Source organism: Lasioglossum baleicum, chromosome 14 (genome assembly GCF_051020765.1).
Source record: "Lasioglossum baleicum chromosome 14, iyLasBale1, whole genome shotgun sequence".
Taxonomy (NCBI): Eukaryota; Metazoa; Arthropoda; class Insecta; order Hymenoptera; family Halictidae; genus Lasioglossum; species Lasioglossum baleicum.
Window position 1 is genome coordinate 7,121,227 of NC_134942.1, and position 19,468 is coordinate 7,140,694.

Here is a 19,468-nt window from a genome sequence, read left to right on the forward strand (position 1 = left end):
AAATACGAAGCGAAGGTGAACGAAGAGTGGGACAATTATTATAGAGAAGAGTAAATCGGTTCATCCGGTACGAAGGCTTATCACACGCGGCTCGAGATTTACAGCGTGTTTTCGGCTTCCGTCGAGCGATTCGTCGGGTAGAAGGGCGAGAATAAAACCGAAGAGCGGTAGAGAGGAAGGGCACAGTCGACCGGTAAAAGAGATACGAGATAGAGAGCAGCGGTGAAGGGGAGGCAGAGCAGAAAAGAAGACCCCATTACGTATTCCTCTTGCATCCCTCTTGATCTCCCCGCATTTTTATTGCACTTGCCGCCGGTAAGAATATGTTTTATTTATATTTCATATTTCTCTCCGGTGGCTGCCGGTGCTGCGAGGAGGTTTCGTGACCACACGAGAAAGCTTGATTCCCCGGATTCGCATAGGGTGACCACGGGATATCAAGGGGAATCTCTGCCTTCTATTCTTTTTTTTCCTTTTCTCCTCTCTATCTCTGTCTCTCACTCGTCCCCACCCATGTGCGCCCATAATTTCTCCCCGTTTCTCGTGCCCCGAACCGATCGGAAATATTTTCGACGCTTTTGTCGAAGGAATTCCTCGTTCGGAGACCCGGACGCATTGACACACGATATAATTTGCCGGCGTCACGCCGCCACCCCACCATTCCCGTTGATTAATTGGACGTGCTCCGTGTTAATTTATCGAAGTGGCGATTGTTGTTGTTGTTATGACCGCTGGTGTTATTCGTCAGCGGCGTAGAGGGACGGGCGTGACAAATTGGAAATTCGCGCGCGAAACGTAAGCCGCCCGCACGCGGGTCCCGTAGTCCCGTGTGTGCCTCCGTTTTCATCGTGTTCCGCCGGTTTGTTTGTCGCGCTTAATTGCCCCGATCTCCCGATCGCTGTTCGATACTCCCGTCGTCGTTTCGCCGATCTGTGACAGGTAGCCAGACCAGGCAAACGCGCGCGCGTTCCCGCCCCGCGATCCCGGAAAAGAGTTGAATCCCGGCAGTCGAAACGTCGCGCGGTTAGCGACGCATAAAGCCCGTCCGGTGCTTTGTCAGTTTCGGGAGGGGTGTTACACGCAATTTGCCACACTTTCCAGTAATGACTCCGTGGGACCCTCCGGCCTGTTTTATGGGCATCGTACCGGGTGTGCATAACTTACAGTCCAGTGGCTGGGCGAGCTCACGGCCGACGCGATCTTACGTCGAGTGTAAAGCCGGCGCGGTGCGGCGAGACGCGCCGCAAAGCCGGAAACCGGGAGGAGTGAATCACATTTTCGGATCGTAAAAACGTGTTTGTCGTCGCTCGTACCCGGAGAGCACGACGCGACGATCGATTGAATTTCATCCGAGTACGCCGCCGTGCGGGAACCTTCGGCCTCGAGACGATTACGTCGTCGGACACCTTTCTCCCACAGTCGAGAGGGACTCCGCGTTTCTGTTCCAGGAGAAACGGCAGCCTTGGTCGCGAGAGCACAATATCCGCGATGATTCGTCGGGGAATAGACAGATAGGACACCGTTCGAACGAGCACTCTCGTCCAGCAATCTGCGTTATCATTAAGATACGCATCGTGACCGTGTGAAAACGCAAGAGACGTTTAGCTCTCTTGCGTCGGGAGATCGTTCGCTGCGAAGGAACGTCCGCTGAAAATGCTCGTCAGGCCGGGTAATGTCATTACACATACGTGACGCAGACGTCCTACGGCTGTTTCTGACGATACCAGCGAACGGGAGAAAGAAAGCGTGCGTGGGAATTTTGGATAACTTGATAAGGACCCCGGCTCGCCTCGGTTCGGCTCGGTGCGAGATGCTCCATACGCTCGGTGAAATTCTTTATTCCAGTCGCACGCGCGCCGGCATGGCTTTTAAATTCCGTTGGCCCTCTTTGACCGGGGCCGGTTTCGAAACTCCGAAGCAACAGCCACGTAAATCAGAAGTTTGATACGTTGGACCGACCGGGAACCATAAATCACGACCAGGAAATTATATTCCCTGGAGGAGACGTGTCTCCTCTATGAAGGTCGCCGGATCTACTTCGGAATTAAGAGCGAGGGACTCGGCCTTTCCACCTGTCCAATCTCGTATGTTTCGGAAATTTATGTTTCGTACACGACTCGTCATCGGGAACGATTCGATGATCGAGAACTGGAGCAGCAGAACCACCTTTCTCGAATGATATAGTGAGATCTCACCGTTTTGTCGTCGAGCAGAGTTTACTTAATCGTGAAGAATATGGTTAAATGTTATTTTCTGACTTATTATTTTGGTAATTGTTTCGAAAGAGGTACTCCTCTCCGATTTTGATGAAATTTAAATGTGTTATGCAGCTACACATTTTGAACTACCTTTTCCTTTCCACATGTGAGGGGGTATTACTATTTAGTACTGAATTGAATTTTCCGTATTCGTGCACGCTCCGTGGCAACGTAAGCCTGCTCCTCCATAATCGGTAATTATTTAAAAGTTTGCAAGTGTGGACCAATTTGCAAATTCTGGATGATATCTACAATGGAAAGATTATGCGAATAGAGTGAGCGTTGTAAGGTCGTCGGAAGGGTCGGAGAGGGCGACCACGCATACGAAAATCTAGGAATATTCTCTTAAAATTTTGAAAGCTCATTGTATATATAACCAGAGTCAGACCCTTTTTTCTTTCTGAAGTCCACAACGTGTTTACAAAAACAGTAAACAGTCGCCGCACAGTGGTCCAAACAAAACTCTAATAAATACGTGGTAACAAATGCTCGCAAAAAATTTCTCGCTACGGTAAATGAGAGGTAGGTACCATGTAAGAAGAATCACAGCTGTTTTTCCCCTGTTTATTACCCTATAATAAAATATGCCCCCACGAACAACTCATTTCTTAACTTCATATTTCTTCATCGTCGTACTACATCTCATTATTCGTTAGTATTTCTCGTTGATAACATCTAGTAGTGCAAATATTTGTGGAATTTTTCATTCTGTGATGGATACCAGCATGAACCGTAAGTACAAAACTCAAATCAAACTTGAATACATTATTTACTTGCTTAAAAATGAAAATATACTTAAAACATATAGCATTTATACTTTGACAGACCCGCAACTTGTTGGAACCTCTTTATACAAGTCTAGAGTCTCCAAAAAATCAATTTTATTTGCTTTGGCTTGTGAACGGCTAAATTGAGACATTTTTTAGTAATCCAATGTCGATATAATAACGAATTATTTCTATGATTCTCTTCTACCTAAGCCCCAAATGACAAAAAGATATCGAAAGATATCGAGTTATATCGTAATTTCGGGCTCATAAATTCATGCAAACAATTTTGAAAATTTATAATTCTTTTTCTTATCTTGAAAATGATTTTTTTTAGAAAATTTTTGTAGAGATTTGTGGGCCTAAAAATAAGATATAACTTTCACTTGAATACTAAAAGAGGAAAAGGAAAAAGTTGTTCAAAATATCGTAATCTATAACATAATTCAATTTCATCAAAATCAGAGTTAACATTTAGAATGATTTTGGTAGAATTCAGCAATTTCATGAACTAAATTTGATCAGGATGTAAAAAACGACGATGATAGCTATTTTCTCTGATTACTTTTTTCCGCCATACAACTTCTTGGATCGTTATTTTTGAAAAATCTATGGAGGCACTATTTTGCGCGGCAATTTCCAAAGCTCGCACATGTGCGGTAGAGGTCGTGTGACCACTGAGAGTGTTTACATTATTTGAATCGCGAGACATTGAGTTCATCTTACATTCCTGAGGAAGAAAATATGTAATAATACACATAGAGCAGTTTTTAATGCCAAGTAAAGTTCGTATCAGTTTATCTAATCGCTGTCTGAAAGCGTCGACTAATTCAGGCGCAACTGTTGCACGTGGTTCACCTGTCAAGTGCTTTACTGAGTAAATAGATTGTCAATGACCGATGCTCGTAGCCTGTGTAATTACCGCAGTAATTGGATACGTGATTTACACCGTGATCAAATTAAAGATTGAAGAGCGATTCGAGGAAGTCAGGTTCGTAATCATTCTAGTAACAACAAGCCGACTCGTGTTTAAGGTTATGTTACGTTACCGACTCTGCACACTACTGTTCCCGAATTATTATATCATTTTCCTTGAGAAACTCTTATCTTATCTTGTAATTGTGCTTACAGGATGAGCAGATTGGGTCCGAGGAAACGTCATTCCAGTGAGACAGAGTCTCAGATGGATAGCAGTATAACGCTCGATGGACAGGATATTGTTGAGATTTCTAGCGATGAATCAGGCGCTAGTGAACTAGAATTTGTTGGACTCGATGCAGAAGCTGTGCTTCAGTTTCAAAAGTCCACAGACAGCCTGCACACAGATGAAGATGAACAAGAATCGGTCTTTGGATACCAATCAGGTTCAAACGGCACACGTACAATGTTCAAATGGGCTCAGAGAAATGCAGGTCAAAATCAGGGAAGTAAGACAGCGCAGAGCAATTCTGATTCTGACGATTTCCTTCAGGAGGCAAAATGGTTTCATCGGAACCAAATGAAAAAGGTGAAACGCAATGAAGCTCCCACTTATGAACTAACAGGTACAAGCGAAGAGGAAAAAGATGAAGTTGTACCTGAAGTGATACCTCAGTATGAACAAATGATATCTGGAATTAAAGTGAAGCTGCCTGTGAAACCATACTCCTGCCAGATTGCTGTGATGAATAAGGTAACAGCGTAACCATCTTCGAATGGGATTCATTTTGAAAGAAATGACGAAAACATTGATAATTCTTTATGAAATTTTGTTGCAGCTTATACAGGGTTGTACGAAAGGAGAGAACTGTCTTCTGGAAAGTCCGACAGGAAGCGGAAAGACCCTGGCCCTCCTCTGCGGTGTTCTCGCATGGCACGATCATCATTCCGGTGAGTCCTTTAATGTATTTATTACTTGTTGGAAAATTTGTTATTGTGTACCCGGTATTATGTGACTATGCAGGATAATTTGCAGAAGTTAGTCTGCTAAGTATTCGACGATTATGCGAATTTTCAATGTTAGAAGTCATCCATGCCTCGCAAGTTTATTAAACTTTTGTTGATCCGGCGACGTTCTCCGTCAGAAACTTTAAAAACTCTTCTAGATAATTTCTCAGCGTGTCACGGCAACGTCCGCTATTCGCGGAAGATGCAAAATGATCGCGTCGAGTAATTCTTGCGTCTAAATTGGCCGCTGTCCTCCGCCACTGGAAACTTGCGATCCGTTCGAAACTTTCCGAGGAAACTTTCCCTCTTGTCGTCCCGCGAATACGAAGTTAATTATTTAAAGAATTCGAACGTCGCCGGGGAGTAAACTGCGAAACTCTTATCAAAATAGGATGTGAGCAAATAAGATCTACAAAATTGTTTCTTTCACGTTGAATATCTCGAGATCGGTGAGAGGCATCGGAAGAAAGTCTCCATAAAAATTGTATCGTCTTCTGCTGTCTGCAAGATCTGGTAAAAATGATTTTCGAGAAGCCGGTGGTTTCGGAATTAATCATAACGAGAGGGTCGAGTGGTCGCGTGACCTCAGCAACCGCACGACGCATTCGGAGGCACCGCGAGTCCTGAGGATTCCACGATCGAGGATCTTTCATGCGCGGAATCACGTGCTCAGATATCAACCGTGTAATCAACGAGTCTCAGCCGCGGACAAGAACATTAAAGAAGTTCTCCGTTGTCCTCCGGCGGAGAACCGGCTATTAGGCATCCGAACCATCGTATTAATTTAAATTATTCAACCTTTCTCCACGGGGGGTTCCGTGTCGGTCGTGTGCATGCGGCTAATTGGCCGCGATTCGCGCAATTCCTAAACAATTAGACTCGAATACTCGCGATGCTATAGTCCTCGGGGCCGTCCTTGGCGGTACCAGCTCGCGAAAGGGGGACGTACTCGCGTCTTTTTGGCGAACGCTCGTCGGAAACGTAATTTCGCGGGACAGCGTGGCCCGGCCTCGATCGCGAAAGCGCCGCGGGTCTCTCGGTTATTATTTCGGATTTGCATAATACTTTTGCTCCCTTTGTCGCAGTGGTTGCGCAACGGGAATGATAATTCACCGCCTGGAACTTTTCTGGCTGTACTTTGCCAGCGAGGACGGTATTTCGTGGCCGAGAGAGACAGAGACCCGGTTCGTTTTCTTTAAAATCAGTAATTTGCTCGAGAGTAGTTCGAGCTCCGACAGTTTATTATTATTTTTATCGGTCCGGTCCCGCTCGTTTGGCAATTTATTCAGGACATGTAAGCCGGTTAATAGTGTCGAAGATATTTTCATGGAAATTATCATTCTCCGTCGTGACCCGACTCTTTTCGAGAAACCGATCCTCGTGACTTTTTAATCCTCGAGCCGATCTTGGAGAATTGACCACGGTTCATCGGCAATCTCTTATCCGGCCAGGGAAAGTCGTTCCCCGGAGATTCGTCAAGGGTGGCGAATGATTCAGAAACTGTTCGGTGGGGTCGCGTATCGCGACAAGATCTTAACATCGGTGCAGATGCTGTAATGAGGTCTGTCGGGGAGATGCGTTAAGATCAGAATGGCCCCGAATTCTTCTATAGGACTAGACGAACACTCACGAAACTCCACTTCTCGGGCAATCAACCTCCACCCTTAACGCGATTCCCTCTGGAAAAACGATCGATTCCGAGCCGGTAGTTATGTACTAACAAGTCTGCGGCTGTACTGGCAATTTATCTGGGCCAGATTCCGTGGCTATTCCTTCGAACTTTCGTTAAACGAAAACTGCTCGAACTTCTACACTTTGTGGCGTCTCAACACATTACTTGCCCGGAAGCTTTAAAATCTATTACACGCGTGCTAATAAATCATATTAAAACCCGAGTTTAATATATTCATTTCTCGACTAAATTCTGAACCGTCCTCTGCGGTATTCTTCCACAGTGGTCGTGAAGTTAATGATTGGACAGACGTTGAAAGAACATGGTTCTTCCTGACAAATGGATCTTGAATAACAGAAGTTAAGGTTGATGGGATTCCGATGCAAAAATTCGGTACCATTTGCTGTTCCGTGGCGAATCACGTCAAGTAAATTACGTCTTCGTCGCTGCCGTCAAATTAAACGTTCCCCCGACGTTCAACGTCGAATTCGCGTGTCCGTCAGCGACGTCTGTCTCTTGTTTCCCGTCCGTTGCAACGGCCAGGAACCGACTGGAACAAACAGTCGCCGTGTCGTTCCGCTTCCGGAATCACGCACAGGATCCTCCTCGACTTCCTTCCACGCCTTCTCACTGATCCGAAATTATCGGGCACGCGAGACCTTTTTCCGCTCTTGAGCAAACGCTGGCCTTTAATTGGCACCTTTCTCCGCTAATCTTTCAAGCTAAATAAAAATGACAGAGATTGATGCTACCGCCAAAATTGTTTAAAGAAAGAAATCCCGAAGGGGGGGCACGTCGACTTCTACATCGACTTCTCGTTAAGATCGTCTCGATCGTTTCGCGAGTGGTCGTTCGTTAGACTCCGAACGGTCCAATAAATTTCCCGAGGTTGTCGTATCGGCCTGCATGTCTGCCCGTAATAAAATTCCAGCGGGAAGGACAGAGGAGTTGAAAAATAAGAGGGGGATTTAGGGAACACCGGGGGTTGGGTCGTAGGAAAAGCTCGGAGATTCAGGAACGCGGCCGTCTTCGAGCCGGGGACAGGGTCGTATCGCTTGACACTCGATGCCTCGATACGCTTTGCGGCACGCATTCGTAATTAGGCGGACGAGAATACGGTGGCTCGATTAGCGTTAGTCATGACAGCGAGGTAGGAGAAGGCCTAACCCCTGGTCTAACTGCACGACATTTCTTTCCTGCTCGAATTCGCCGCGACGCGAGACGCTTTAAAACCTACCGGTGTCACGCTCCGCTCGAGACGGAAGTCGAGTGGCACTGCTAGCCACCGGGACTGTAAACCTCGAGAGCCGGAATAAATTAGGTCCTCGCAGGAATAGAGAATTTATCATCGTAGTCGATAATCTTGGCCTCCGCAACAATGTTTACCTGTCCGAGCACACGCCACTTTTATTATAGAGTCGGTTGCCAGCTACTTTTAGCTGCTCCATTCACGTCGGAGCTTCTATGATTAAATTACAACACGATCCCAAAGAAAATCTATCGTGGTACGGTGCTGTTCGAGCTGTTTGGCACCGGGAGCGGCCTCCGGTTGGCCCCGTGAGCCGACGGTGGCATTATTGTGCTCTCCGGATTCGCGAGGACACCGGGGCGAGCGCAATTCAACTTTTGATAGATCGAGTCGAGGCGACTCGAACGTAATTATGTTTGACTTGCCGCGCTTCCGCAGACCTCGAGGCCCGTTTCCCGCAATTACCCCGGTATTTCGCGGAAGTGAAACGCCATGGAAAGGTTATTATTCTGAAGCACCTTGGAAATGCAATCAAAGTTTTGCTCGATCGCCTTCTTTCTCTCTCACCGACCCTCTCCCTGGATTGCGGGACAGGGGACAATATTGACGATAATTAGGGCGGGCACGATCCTCGACGGTGGAGCACGCGGTTAAAAACAATTTACTTCGGCAATTAGCCGGAGAAAACGCGATCGGCTGTGGAAGATCGCAGGCTTCGATTCGTTTGACCATGCTCGAATGAATCGAAGCTCCAAAATGCTTCGATAGGATCTAAACCAGATTCTCCAACGAACGACAATTACAAACTACAGTTCGGATGCCCGCTAACCCCCCCGGTTTGCAGTGGTTTGACCGCGTTTGAACCTGCGAGGTTGCGACAATCCTGAAGCGGAGTGTCGATTCGCGCGATCGGATTCGGTTTCTCACGGTCGAAGGGGGACAATTATTCGCGAGGACTCTTGGCCGAATCTTAGGGGATACCGTGGCGGAGGAGGGGGCGCGAAGATGCTCCGAAATCGAGGGGGCAGTGGGGCCGAGGAGGAGGAGGAAAGGCAGCGAGGCTAGACAGCGAACGAGGACAAACAAAAGCGGAGAGAAAATCGAAAGGGAGCGAAAAGAGGGCGGCAGTGTATAGAAAAGAGATCGAACGATAGAAAGACAAGTAGAAGGGGGTTGGGGGAGAGAGTGAGAGAGAGGGGAGAGGGAGGGGGCAGTCGAGGAGAAAGAGAGAGATTCTCATTGTGAAGAAAGCCGTGCGCGTACGTAGAAGACGTGAGATCCGTTGGACCCGCATGCGGACCTTATTGTGTCCCAAAAGGGCGTATACGGTAGGTACCTTAATGTCGGCAAGGATGAAAGCGTGGGCCCTCCTTTGTCTTTCCTTCGTGAAGCTGCCACAGCAAGTAGCGTGCTCTGCGGGTAGCCCTGCACCATTTCTCAACTACCGTTTCACTCTCTCTTTCTCTTTCTCTCCCCTTGCTCTCCCTTCTCTCCCTTTGCGATGCTGCCGCCCTTGCTTCCCTTTTTCGCGGATCGCAACGTTGGATCGAAACCGATCTCAACCGATCGGTCTCTGGCTACCATCACTTAACCCCTTGCAATGGCCGGCTGTAATTTGAAAAAAAAAATCGAATAGTATCAATGCATTACTTTCCACCTACTGAAATTGTTAAGGAAGTATTTCTAAAAAATGCTGGACATGATGCAAACGGGTTAAACACGGACTCGCTACGGGAGACACGTCTGTTGGTGTTTTTTTTCGGGAAGTCGTCCTCGAACGAGCGATTAGGCTCGCGGGTCGCTCTTAGGCCGGTACCACGGCCGGTACCTCCTCGGGGACCATTTCGCGTTATTAATGTCGGAGCGTTCACGGAGGGCCGCGTATTCCGCGGAGTTTGTTGCATGCTGAAGCGCAAAGACGACTCGCGGGCGCACAATATATAATTCTGTTGATAGTTCACCGATAATTATTGCCGGTTAGCAAGTTGCCTGATGATGCCATGGGGAGAAAAAGGGGGATACCTCGCGTACGCTGCTGCCACGCTTTATTTCGACGTCGACGTCGCCTTTCGACGCTGTAATAAAGCGACATTAGCCTGCATGCGATTCCGCGATAAACTTTCGAAATTTATATTCCTCAGACCTGCTCGCGATCCCCTTTCCCTTCGCATGATGCTAGGTGCCCCGGTGTCCCGGAAGACCGTCGACGCATCACGCTCCGCCTTTTCAACGAACGATTTTGTTCGCGAGGATTCCCCGGTAATTGCGAGGACTGTGGCCTGGACTTTTCAGACGTAATATACCGCGATGATCAATTGCTTCGGCACCGGAGGCCTTGGAGACTCTTCAGGCCCTCCAGAGAGGCGCCATTTTGCTTCCTGGTGTCGCGAGAAGTCGCCAAACTGGTGAATAGAAATTAATTGTTCTTAACATCAAGAGAGACGTATGTATCCGCTAATTTTTGTTTCTTGTGAACCGATTTTCGGTTTCGTTCGGGAACCAGTGAATCGAAACCTGCTCGTTCGAAAAGCAAAGCCGGCTCCGCGACGGCGAAGCGTTATGCAAGAGTGTATGTAGCTATTGATCGATAATAGGATGCAGAATCCTCGCGGGAGCAGAAGGTTCGCGGACAGGTCTTGCCAGTCCCGGATGGTCCCGAGCAGACGCGGAAGATAAGGGACCCCCCAAAGGTATGGCGTGCGCCGCCGGTTCCCAACCAGTCCTGAACTCCTCTCTCGGGTGGTCCCCAACGTTCTCGGGCCCCTTTCTGCGCCCCTTCTTTTATACGGCTTCCTCCTCCTCTCCCTCTTTCTCGCGGCCTCCTTTTCTTTCTTTGTTCGTCGTTCGACGTCGATTCGCCGCGCCGGTTTCCGCGGACCGCTCTCTGCTCTTTCCGGCTCCTCTTTGACTCCTCCTTCGCGGACTTAGCTATTCCAGAAATTTCTGCTCCCGATTCTACTCCCTATTCTAATCGGCCTCCTTGCTGTTCCCCTTCTCTCTCCGCAACTCCTGGAATTAATTTTCCCTCGTATTCGACCACGAGTCACTCTAGACTGCAATCTGGCTCCTGCGCGTTTCTATTTTCTGAACTTTCTTGGTTCAGTTTTCCTTATTTTAATTTCTTTCAATGAATGTCTTCAGTAAAAGCATTTTTATTCAATTCGCAAATGTCCACGTTTTCCTAGCCGCGCGTTCACGTTGGTTTTTGTTGACCGCGGAGTTATGCTCTAAATTGTGGCCGGCCTCCCAGGTATTTTTCTTCCTCAGCCTATCGATTTGATATATCATTGGATCCAGGTTGTCGGGCACGGGGAACTCGATCGACTAGCCGCGATTGCACGCTCGGCTGCCTCCCGGCCGGCAGGATACGCCAGGAGATCCGTCTCTCTTCTTCCGAGAAAGGATTCGCGATTCAAAAAGGGCGCCGCCCATGCGAATTCCAGACGACCCGCGATCTTACATAATTCCACATGCTCTGGAGAAGAGATCGTGCAGCCCTCTCTCTCTTTCTCTCTCGCTCGGGCCCCCTCGGCGTCCTGGAATCGCCCGTTCCAGGATCTCTAGGGCCCCGGCCTAACGATTCCAGATAGCCGGGACCCAGTTCCGACTAGGATCTCTCGCAGATACGGCGCCCCGCCGATTCTTTTAATCCGCCGTTCCAGAAATTCGCTTGCTACCCGAACACGGCCTCCTTTGTCTCCACACCGAAACTCGACTGCCATCGTTTCGATTAGGGCCACGCGATTCGCGTAATTTTCAATCCACTGCTACCCGCTTTCGTCGATTTCAGTCTTCACGCAATTTATCCAGACCGACCATTTAAATCTTTAATTCACGCAATTCGTGAAGACCAGCTTTTCATGTGATCATCAAAGCATTTCCATATTTGTGGTATTAGATGATTTTGTACAAGTGAATACATAATCTTGGATTTTATACTCGAAGTACGACAAGGTATTCCAAGAAGATAATTTATTGTTCTAATAATATTCGTAAAGGAACTGCGTTATGTTTAGAACATTAGGGACGATCAGCTGCTGCAGACATGTGGTCTCCGTCCCCGCAAACGAAATCTCGGAAAACTGGAAAATTGTGGAAGACTGAAGATCGTTATTTATGCTTGAAACACTGCATTCAATGTTTTGAGATTGTAAGTACTAGATGCGAGTACTTAAACGTTAAAGATTGAAGGTCGTGAAACATTGGAGATCATCAGAGTTTAAAAAGATGGTCGAAGATTGTCGAACATCGAAGATCTCGAGAGATGAAGTAATCACGAAAGACACAGGATCGCGGCGGTTTCCGTGGATCGAGAAGGGTCCGTTCTCCTGTGGCTCGTCGAAGTTAATGAAAAATGACGCGTATAAACCCGCGGGTAGATGAATTGACTGTCGGCCTTGAATAATCCGCAGCCCGGGTGAATTCGGTCGTCGGAGGACGGATCCGAGCGCGCATTCCCCGATGTAATTCGCGTGGAATCGATCGTGTTCGGGGCCCCGACCGTTTTTCGTTCGGCCGGAAATGTTTCGCAGGTAAATTGCGGGCGCCAGGCGCCCCAGGCGTGTCGTGTCCGCCGCGCCAACGCTCCAACTCCGCTCCACACCGCTTCGCTCAGGCAATTCACGCCGATGCTCCGCAATTTTTGCCGTCGCTTCTCGTTCCAGGATCTCTCCCGTTTCTCTCCGCCCAGTGTACCCGTGACGTCGTTTCCCTGCCGATTAACTCGCCGCTTCGATTCCCGGGAACCAGGAAATTTGAATTATCGATGCGCCTTCGCGTTTTTCTTTCTGCTTTGTTGCGCTCTTTCCGCTCAGAACCTGCTGCTACGTGATTATTAATTGTTGCGATTCTGGTGAATATTGCAGCTGCATACCAGAGGAAATTTTCATCGCGATGCGAAATCGTCAGTGATGAATAGAGCGTGTGCAATCTGAAACGATAGAAAGACTTCAAGAATGTTGACGTACTTTTCAATTTATTATCGATGGGGAAGGAGATGGAATTCGTCTGACGCCTGACGTGTCTGTTCATTGCTCACCATTTCTACTTATTGAAAATTGTAACCTACGCTGACTCCCACTAAGATTCGGACGCTCTTAAAAACACCATGACTTGTTTAATATTGGAATATACGACTTGAAATTTTCGGAAAAGTTAGAACAATTGGTTTGTTTCCTTATGTCGATCGTATATTGTTGTTAAAAACGATATTTTTAGTGATTTCGGCGCAGTGGTTCGATCAAGTATTAAAAACAAACACTATTTGCAAATTTTCACAAAATCTCTATTTCAACGTTTCGATCTTCTTTTAGATCATTTTCAAGAAATCTTTAAAGAATTGCGTCTGTAAAGTAATAATTGATGCAAAATTTTAAATTTATGTGGATTTAAACTACGTGGAATAAATGCCACTTACTTACGAGATTTTGTGAAAATTTGCAAATAGTGTTTATTTTTAATACTTGATCGAACCAGTGCGCTGAAATCACTAAAAATATCGTTTTTAAGAATTAGTTTGCTACACAACGTGACAAAATTTTTTGGAAAGAACTGCAAGTTGTCGGAATTGCAGAGAAAATACTGACAGTTGTATTTTCCAACTTTTTTATGTGGGCTTGTATGGAAAATTTAGAAAACACATTTCGTAGATCTGTATCAATTAAACGTATTCTGAAAATTTCATCAAAATCGGTCGACGTTGTAACGAGCTACAAACGTTCAAAGATGATAAAAATTGCAGTTTTTCATGATTTTCGGCCTTCAACTGCAGTAATTCTAAGGATTCTTTCGATGCCTGTCGTTTTCTTCCCTCGTCAACCGATGTCTGTGAAACTTTCACAGTGCATATAATTGCCACAGATCTACAAAACGTATTTTTTAAAATTTCAATATACGCCCGCATAAAAATTCCAATTCCGACCAAATGCAATTTCTGAAAAAATTTCTTTTCACATCCTGTAGTAAACTAATTGCTCTAGCTTCCCAAAAAAAGTTCAAATCGCATAGTTCAATATTAAAAAAGTTATGGTGTTTTTAAGAGTGTCCGAATATTAGTGGTAGACACTGTATATGAATTAATCCAAGCGCTCACACGACAAGATTAGAAGTTTTTCACTTTCACGAAAGGGTTAAATGTTCAGAGTAAAGAAAATATGATTTCCGTTCGTCTGGTTCGTTCCCGGCGACGTTAACAGAACGAATCTCAGGATCGGAAACATCACGGGAGAGAATGTCGGTCGAGAACCGAAAGTCGAGCCTCGAAATTCCAATTCGGAATTGGGAATCGACGGGACCGATCGAAACTCTCTCGGAACTGGCTGTTCCACTGACGATTAAAGTGCCGATCGATCGATCGATCGCTCGATCGACCGCCGATCGTTCCGGCGACCTCGACAATTTGTTTATCTAAACGATCGCTGCCGGTAATTCGGCAAACTAAGTTCCCTCTATCTCTCTCTCTCTCTCCTCCGCGTGTATTCGTCCACGCCTGTATCGCGAAACTACTCCGATGAAAACGGCGGCTGGCCGAAACAATCGGCCGACGGATTTGATCACCGTTTTCCTTTCTGTTTTCGCTCGGCGTTTGGTGAAACGACGGGCGCGTTGTGTTCCGGCCGGAATAACGGGCCGACAATTTTTCCCGAACACATTTCCGAAATTCAAAGGGCAATTCGTTCGTGCGATTTTTTCTGCAACTTTCAATCAGTCGATATTCAAATCGCGTGGATATAGATTTATTTAGCGCGTACCATCGAATGAGAAAATAAACGAAGCAGGAATCGCAAGACGCGCGGGTGAGAGAGAGAGGTGCAAAGAGAAAGGTACGCGTAATGTACCCACACTCGCGCGAATAAAGTGCGTTGGGATGTGGACGAGGGGGTGGGAGAGCGGTTTCAGCCGAGGCGGCGAGGGTGGGGACGAGGAGAAAAAATCGGAATAAACGCGCGAGAGCAAAAAAGACGAGATTTTTCAGTAAAGTGGAGGAGAGGGACAGAGAAGGGGCAAGAAGCGAGAGAGAAGCGGAGACTCGTAGCGGGAGAGGAGAAAAAGAGAGAGAAAGATGCCGCGATTAGCCGATAGAGAGAAAAGGAGGAGCAACGATGGTGCGTGAGAGGGGTTTGGGGCAGAAAGAAGGTGGGCGGCATCCTTTGATCTTACGCGCACACACACAGGGGCGCGACGTTGGAAAAAGGACACGCGCATATCTTCCGCAAAAGACCCAATACATATTCATGATTCCAGCGTGCACGCGCGCGCAAAAAAGCTACGCGCTGTGCCTCTCTCTCTCTCTCTCTCTCTCTCTCTCTCTCTTTTCCTTTCCCGTTCTTTCGCGCTCTCTCGCGTTCGACGAACGAGCGTGCGCGTGTATTCGCGCTTTTGTTTAACCTCGTGTGCGCGCATATTGTGCGTGTGCACGCCATAAATTTGTATAGCCGCGCGCGGAACGGGAGAAGAGGAGAGTGCACGCAGCCGGGCAGGCACGCACGCGGCGCAGAATGCGCGGGAGAACTTTCCGTACTTTAACTAAGCCGCTCGAGAGGGTGTCGACCGATGCCGCCCCCTCCCATGTACCCCATAGACCCCCTCGTCCCTCGTTCCCTTTCTTTCCGGTGGTCTTTCCACCCTGAAAAGGGCCAAGGTTCTGATAACGGCGCTTCGCTCGTATCTTTCACCTCTCAGCGGTATAGCTCGAGCTTGAAAGTGGGTTCTAACAATTTCGTTTTATTAACCCTTTGCACTTGGAATCGTTCTGGATATTTAATTTAGCAACAATGGAGTCTCACGGGTCTTCGTAAGTCTTTCGCAAGCATACTTCGGGAAGCCTGTCAAGCGCTAAGAATTATGCGTAACGCAGTTCGGAGTTGGCAAATATGCAGTCCTTCTTAGTATTTGCAACCCTCGCGACGCAACTTCCGAGGAAATCGGCCAAGTGCGCCGAGAACCATTCTTTCCTAGAAGGCTGATCATTGTACTGCCTACTTCGTAGCTCGGCGAATAGAAGACGATCTACTGATCACAGAATTTCTGTCTTCCATGCCGGGACTCGAACACGCTCATCAATTGGACGGAGCCATACACTATAACGATACTTTGTTTCTTGTCGCGTTGATACTCAATTAGTGTCTACGTGGACTCGGTATGAATGGGCCTGGAAATTGCGAAGTGCGGTCGCATGCGGGAGCGTGAATAGTTGGATAAATTATCAAATGACAAAGGATCGCAATTAGGACATATAGAGAAAGGGGGCTCGAGAGGCTGTCCAAAATCATTGTCTATAAAACGTTCGTACGTAGTACAAAGGTTCTGATTAAAACCATACATTGATGATCAGACCAGAAGCGGGGTGTTTCACGTAAGAACCGAAATCGAAGTCGACAATTCCCGAGTCTTAGGGAGGAGAACGTTTACGTTTCCCGGCAGCAAAGACCGATTCCCACGAGCGGAAGATTCGACAGCGCTTCTGTCCGCTGGGAACCTCGTTCGCGAGCATCGACGTGCAGTTTCCGCTCGACCCGGGGCGCGGGTGCAATCGGGATATCCGCGGCACATTGAGCGGTGCAAGTGAGAAAATTCTTTTCGCGTCGGTAGGGGACGCCGCCGAAGGAGAAGGATTCGTCGTACAACAGTTGTGTCTGCGAAACGGAAGAGAGCCACCGTGGCAGCGCGTTCAGCTGCGGTGTAACGTACCCCCCTCTCGCCACGGAGGGAGAGCCAGAGGAATCCTCCATCGCGGCGCGGAAGCGAATGCTAATTAATGACCCTTAATTCTCTTAATTGGTCACTGCGATCGCGGCGATCCGCGAGGCATTCGCTCGCCCGTGCGCGCTCGCACTCGCTCGCGTACCCGTACCTCTTCACAGAACCGCTTTCGGGCCCTCCTCGTTTTCCCACACTCGACTGGTCGCAGCCAGAGCCAGCCGCGGATGGATCGATCCCCCGGCCCCCCTCTGGATTAATTTTTCAAGGCCATCGGTTCCCTGGAACCCCGAACATCGCACCCGTGCCGCCACCTAGCCGCAAAACAACGAAACTGCTCGCCGAGCTAGCTGGGATCAGAACCCTGCACACGCGGTGTCCCAAAAGTAACGTGCCTCGATCAACGTTCATTTCGGACCTTTTCCTTTCGCATACATCGTCTTTCAGATAGGAATTTTAGCGACGTTAACTCATTTGCTTGAAACAAAAATGGATTGATCAAATACAAAATTAAATGATATTAGAAGAATTATATGACGCGGTTATACTATTGCCAACTTGTTAAAATTATCAAAGGAAGAAACGCACCATCACCGAACTTCTGTTTCCACGATTTCCATGTTGCATAAAAATCCGCAGTCCAATAATCAGGAACAGTAGACCAGGTAACTTCGCGACGAATTTCCCGATCGATCGCTGAAACGCAGCGTCGCGTCCGGAACCCTTAGCAAACATCCATAAAGTAAATGAACACGCGTGTATCTCGACACCCCGCACCCGGTGTGCATCGTTCCCGTGGATCCTCGGGGGTGCAGTGGGGTAGAACAGCTCTTCGCGATGCATCGAGCAGGGGGAATTGGGGGAGGAGACAAGGGTTGGGAGGGCCACCGACGACAATGGAAATTAAAAATGCGACTGGAAGCGGGCATGGGAAAGGAGGTGAGAGCGGAACCGAGCCCGAGTTCCTCCGCCGGATTCCGTGGAAAACAATGCCGCCTTCGCGTCAATGAGTCCTCCACCGTTCCGATGAACTTCCATGAAAACTGCGTTCGAATATTTATCCCTTTCCTTCGCTGCCTGGCTGCCTCCCTCTGCACCCTTTTGTCTGGTCCCTGGTCCCGATGACGACGAATCGGGGAAACTTTGCCGGGACGCTGAGCCGATTTTGGAATCTGTTTCACCCTCTAACCGCCCCCTAGCTCTCTCTCCGGGGCTTCTTTTCGTGGGCTCTTTTTTCGCCTCATCGACGAAACCGACGAACGGTACAGACAATGCATCCGATGCGTTCGATGCAGCGCCGTGGACGCGGAAAAATTTCGTTCCGCAGGGTATTCTTCGGGAGCTAAGGGAAACCGTCTGATCGATGCGAGAGATGCTAGGGATAGATAAGATGAGCTAGGACTTTTAGGATTTCTACGACTGCTGGTATATGCTAGATATGCTAGGACTCCTAAAAAATATGATAGAGGTTGCGAGGTCTCCTGAAACATGCTAGAATACGCCGGACGTTGCTAGGACTCCTAAAATATGCTAGGGAGTACTAGGACTCCTAAGATATGCTGGGATATATCGAGATTGCTAGAACTCCTATAATATGCTAGGCCTGCTAGGAATTGCAAAGACTCCTAAAATATGCTAGGATACGCCGGGGGTTGCTAGGACTTCTAAAATAAGCTAAGGATTACTAGCACTCCTAAGATATGCTGGAATATACCGGGATTGTCAGAACTCCTAAAATATGCTAGGCCTGTTAAGAATTGCAAAGACTCCTAAAATGTGCTAGGATACGCCGGGGATTGCTAGGACTTCTAAAACATGCGAGGAATTGCGAGGACTCCCAACATATTCTAGAATAGCTACAGATTGCTAGGATTTCTAAGACATACTAGGTCATGCTCCAACTACAAACCTGGGATCACACAATTTTTGGTCACCCGGTATTTTCCGCGGTTTCCGTCGGCGATACGGTGGTATAATGAAGGCCATTCACGGGTGGCGGGTGATAGCGAACGCGAAAAATCGTGGGATCTCCGGGGCGAGGAACGTGGACAGCTCGACACGTCCGCCTCGCCGAGCCGGATAAAAGATGGAGGCCGGTAATTAGCGGTTCGGGAACGAGCGCAAAGACGAGGAGAGAAGATGATCAGGCACAACCGAGGGATTATTGTTACAGAGCCGTGCCGCGTGCACGGTCGCGTAATAGAGAGGAGGGGGTCAAGAACGATGCTTTGCTTCATCCCCCGCGAGGGTGAAGCATCATCGAGACAGACGCGTACTGGTTGCAACCGCCTTCTCGCACGGCTGCGACGAGTACGCGCACCGCGGCGAACGAATTTCGGTGCGTGAAGGAGGAAGAGATGTTGCGTCGCTAGATAAAACGTTGTCTCGAGGCAAGAATCCTCGAGGACACTCCTCGATCGTAAGGAGAAACGTTTCTGGGAAAGGGAGACGTTCGAGGAGCTGGAGGGTTTTTGATTTGTGCTCGGGAATTTTTTATCCCATTCCTGTGGTACAAGTTTGCAACTATCGAGAATGGTTTCGTTGATGATCACAAAATTGATCGGAGAATGTAGATAGAGGATAGCAATATTTTCAGCGGAAGTATACATCGGCATCATCTCGATACCTCTTTTAGCACCATCTGCGCTGGAACTCAGAAGTTATGCGACTTTCTGAAAAATCTGGAATTCCACGTAGTGTCGACTTGTTTCTGCGACGTGTATCCCAGTTCCAGCGATTCCAATGAATGCACCTGGAAGGTTTCATGTCCAGGCATCAGGCCCATTGGGTCCAGGAGTCCGTCGCCACGGAGAAGTCGATTTTTCACCGCACAGTCGTTCGTTCGCTTTTATTCCTGTTTCTCGTCTACGATCTAGCCCTCCTCTCCCATTCCCTGTGT

At 47.9% G+C, this 19,468-nt stretch overlaps 1 protein-coding gene across 1 annotated transcript in view; it reads left to right on the plus strand.

Annotated features, from left to right (window-relative positions):
- Nucleotides 1-3,665: 3,665 nt before the first annotated feature.
- Nucleotides 3,666-19,468, plus strand: part of LOC143216035 (Fanconi anemia group J protein homolog) — a 59,176-nt gene continuing 43,373 nt past the window's right edge. Inside the window, exons 1-3 of the mRNA XM_076438770.1 lie at nucleotides 3,666-4,016; nucleotides 4,157-4,697; nucleotides 4,783-4,894. Of these exons, the coding sequence (XP_076294885.1) occupies nucleotides 3,925-4,016; nucleotides 4,157-4,697; nucleotides 4,783-4,894 (745 nt within the window). The 5' untranslated portion in view covers nucleotides 3,666-3,924. The remainder of the gene's footprint in view (nucleotides 4,017-4,156; nucleotides 4,698-4,782; nucleotides 4,895-19,468) is intronic.